This window comes from Cibotium barometz, chromosome 43 (assembly GCF_041138505.1).
Source record: "Cibotium barometz isolate CiBa-2024 chromosome 43, ASM4113850v1, whole genome shotgun sequence".
In the NCBI taxonomy this organism is placed as follows: Eukaryota; Viridiplantae; Streptophyta; class Polypodiopsida; order Cyatheales; family Cibotiaceae; genus Cibotium; species Cibotium barometz.
Window position 1 is genome coordinate 12000539 of NC_141088.1, and position 3773 is coordinate 12004311.

The 3773-nt window shown below is 45.9% G+C and overlaps 1 protein-coding gene across 1 annotated transcript; it reads right to left on the reverse strand.

The window, feature by feature from the left end:
* Positions 1 to 347: 347 nt before the first annotated feature.
* LOC147613528 (E3 ubiquitin-protein ligase PUB23-like) lies at positions 348 to 1951 on the reverse strand. The gene has a single exon (XM_086781501.1). It carries the CDS (start codon positions 1731 to 1733, stop codon positions 480 to 482), a length of 1254 nt encoding a protein of 417 aa, XP_086637627.1. The 5' UTR covers positions 1734 to 1951; the 3' UTR covers positions 348 to 479.
* Between the last annotated feature and the right edge of the window lie 1822 nt (positions 1952 to 3773).

The window sequence follows — 3773 nt, forward strand, 5'->3', positions numbered from 1 at the left end:
GAGAATTTGGCATGTTTTTTAGAGAATTGAAAACTCTTATGGTTTACAATTAAGCTACCTTGGCTCTTCGAGCTTGGTGTGGCACTGTGTGACATATCATGTGAAGGCTAGTGGCGAATTTATCTGTTAGGAACGTCTACGCGACGCTTTTGGGAGGTGACTTGCTCGCCCCAACAACCTTTTGATGTTTGAGCCAATGAGACCAAGAGAGCTCAATTGGTGGATTGGTCACCCCTTTTAATGTTTGAGCAAATGAGACGAGCGGAGCACCATTGGTGGATTGGCCTCCTTATTGGGTGCACAATAGATGTTTCAAGCCTTTAGTAATATAGAGAGAATGAGGAATATTTTTGAGACAATAATTGAAAACTCTTATGCTTTACATTTAAGCCGCCTTAGCTCTTGGAGCTTGGGGATCTTTGCAAAATTTGTTCACGGTGTGTCACCGTGTGAGATATGAGGAATGAGGAGGCATCCGACTACAGCCTGAACGTGTGGGGGAAGCTGACCATGATTTCGCTCAAAGCGCCCGCGATCTTGCGAGCAGCGAGCCTTGTTTCGCTGGAGGCGGCGCTCTGAGCCACGGCCACGGCCTTCACCAACGCACCTTGCTCCAACGCCACTCTCTTTACCTTGGTGGCGTCCGGGGCCCACTTCACCACCAGCCACACGATGTGTACAGCGTGGCAGGTGGCTCTTTCTGAGACGGAGCTCATGTGTCTCACAACCAGGCTCACGTGGCGGCACGTGGCAGCCCTTCCTTCTGCACTGTAGCAAAGCGCCTCCAGAGTCTTCAAGGCCAGCTCTATGGTGGGCTTGTCCGGGCGCTCGGCCAGACATTCCGCCACCGCGTCCGCTGCCCCAGCTTCGATAGCCATTACACGGTTGTTATTGCAGGCCGAGCAAACCTCCAGCAGCAGGGCGAGCCCCGCTTCGCAGCCCGTCGGAGAAACTTCCTTTATCAGCCCCACAACCCCGCCCATGAAGCCCTCGATTGCTCCTACTTTTCTCTTCAAGCAATCCGGCAGCTCCATCCTGACAAGAAGGATCGCTGCATTTTGCTTTGCGTTAGCTCTCCCTCGGACAACAATGTATGCCAGGGACAAGGCGAGCTCTTCAGTGGGCTCCCAATCGGTGTGTTCTGCTTCAGTCAAGAGATCCAGGAGCCTCAGCGTCTCATCGGCCATGCCCAGGGTCCTAGGAGTGGAACACCCATTAATCATATGGCGAGAGGTATTAATAGCAGAGCAATGCCCCAGGGATCTGGATAGAAACTTCCCCAACTGAGGCAACGCCCCCGCTTGGACCATCAGCCGGCGAGTCCTGGGCCGATCTAGAGCTAGCCTGCTCAATTTCTGCAGAGCATCCAGAGAATCTCCATTACGTTGCCCGATCTGGTCGACCAGCTGCGGGATCTCCGTCAGAGTCGGGGGCTGGCGAGGGGTCAAGATATTCTCTATGCCCAAGCTCTTATTCTGCGCACACCAGCTCTGGATCATGCGACGCAGCACGTGGTTGGGTATGGGCTCCTCCTCGTACTCCGCCGCGTCTATCGTTTGGCGCGTGACCGGGCACGTGCTGTGCCCGTCGTCCAGCCACTTCTCGATGCTGGAGCGGTCGAAGGTCTGTCCGGAGCTCAAGGTGACGGGATCTCGCATAAGCTCCAGAGAGATGGGGCAAACGAAATAGGAGGGCACAGGGACCTGCACTTGAAGCATACCAAGCTTGGACATATGATCACGCTGCTGCAGCTTTACACTCTCTTACCGGAGGTAGAACAATATACAGGCGTAGTTAAGGAGGAGAAAAATGTGTAGGTAGTCAGTCGCGCGGAGGAGGGGAAAAGAAGGGGAATTCGTGAAGGAAAATGCAGGCGTAGTTAAGGAGCAGGTAGTCGCGCGGAGGAGGGGAAAAGAATGGGAATTCGTAAAGGAAAGTGATGATCCCACTTCCCACACCCTCACGTTCATATACGAATTCCTAAGTCAAAGAAAGACAAAGAATAAGTCCTTAGTCATCCATGATTCTACGCGACGCGGGACGGTGGTCCACGGTTATCTCCTTAATAATAACACGGTGGTCAACAACAAGCTACGTTTATCTCCTTAATAATAACACGGGTCACCTTTTTGAATTTCCTTTTTTTTTAAAGGGTCAGAGATTAAAATTAATGAGACAAAACTCCTAACAGGAGTATAGAAAGGAGAGGGGGCAAGCCCACATATCCGAAACCAAAATAGAGCTAGGATGCTTTTATTTTAACATGTATTTACAAAGCTGAGAATATCAAAACGATGGGCATTGATAGCCTGTTCTGTAGAGAGGAGCAACCCTGGATGAAGGCCATCGAGTTTAGATCATTATAGTACTAGTTGGATCTATGTTGTTTATGAGTTAATACATGTTAGTCTCCTACTATTTAGAATTTGATTATTTTTTATACTTTTCTTTTTAAAAAAATGAAGATTTTCTTGGCTACACTGTAGCTTAAACAGTGTTTGTAAACACCCCATATGTGTTATTAGCAACCTTGAGTAGCAACACTTTCTCTTTCAAATTTAATGAAATTATCAAATTCATTGAAATTACCAAAATTAATTTAAAGATATCGATTTCATTTTTTCCAAAATGCATGGATTTTTCCAAATTCCCTAATATGGACTTTCTCGGTTTCATATTCCCATTCACTTTCGTCCTCTTCTAGGCTTTCAGCTTTTTCAAGAGTGCCCAATGTGTGCAATGGCACACTTGGTCCTCTAACAACTTTGATTGAGGTCTGTTTTTGGAAACTTGTGAATCCTCACAGTTTTGTTCTATGTAGCTCTTGAGGTCTTGGTATAACTCATGTTTAGCCTTTAAAGGTGTAAGGGTTGAAGCTATGCTAACTTCACCCACCACGAGAGAAGAGCACTCCTCCAAATGAGGATTTTAGAGACTGCTTTAATTTCCTAAGGGATTCATCAAATCCCTCACGTGCTTTTCCAACTGCATCATTCATGCAATCTGTCTCTAATGACTCTTCTTTAGAGGGTATGTCTTCCTCTTCTTGAAAGGGGAAGTGATACTCCTCTAGTTCTTATATTTTACTTGCTTTTTTAGGATTGGCATTATGATATTCAATCATAACCGATGATCATGTATGACACTCAACAATGCTAAGCATGCTCTCTTGATCTTGGTTTTTGCATTGTGCATATGTCATGTGATCAAGATTTTCGGTTTGGGGTGGTTGGGCGGGTTCTAGTTTATTGATTGGTCTATGAGGTGCACCTAGTGATGAATCAGAACTTGGTTCATCCACACTAATTAACATACTAGAACTTGTATCATCTTCTAACTTTCCTTGGATTATCAGGTTTTCATTATGTTTGCCCATGCGACGAGAACGAACTTTGTTTCGTGCTTTTGTATCATGTGTCGCACATGTGGGTGCTGTGGTTTGTCTGGTACATTTTGAGGTGGATGCTTTAGCATCATGTGTAGCTTTTAGCCCTTTTGGATTTATGTCCTTCATAGGTTCTTCTTCCATGTCCTTTATTTTAGCTTTGGTTTTGATAGTTTGTTGCCTCTTATTTTTCTTAGGTTTAGAAGGTTTTGTTTCCTCTTTTGGCTTCTATTTTAAAACATGCTCTTCTACCCATTTCAAAGTATTTTCTTTTGCAGCCTTTTTGACTATATCCTGTGTCTTTGCTTGTAAGTGTGTAAGCACACTCAAGGGTACCATGGACGATTGCCCGTTTTGTACACTTAGGATGTTAGGAGTTGTATTCTGT

Coding starts and splice junctions, on each gene's coding strand:
- LOC147613528 (XM_086781501.1), bottom strand. CDS start 1,733: ATGTCCAAGCTTGGTATGCTTCAAGTGCAGGTCCCTGTGCCCTCCTAT.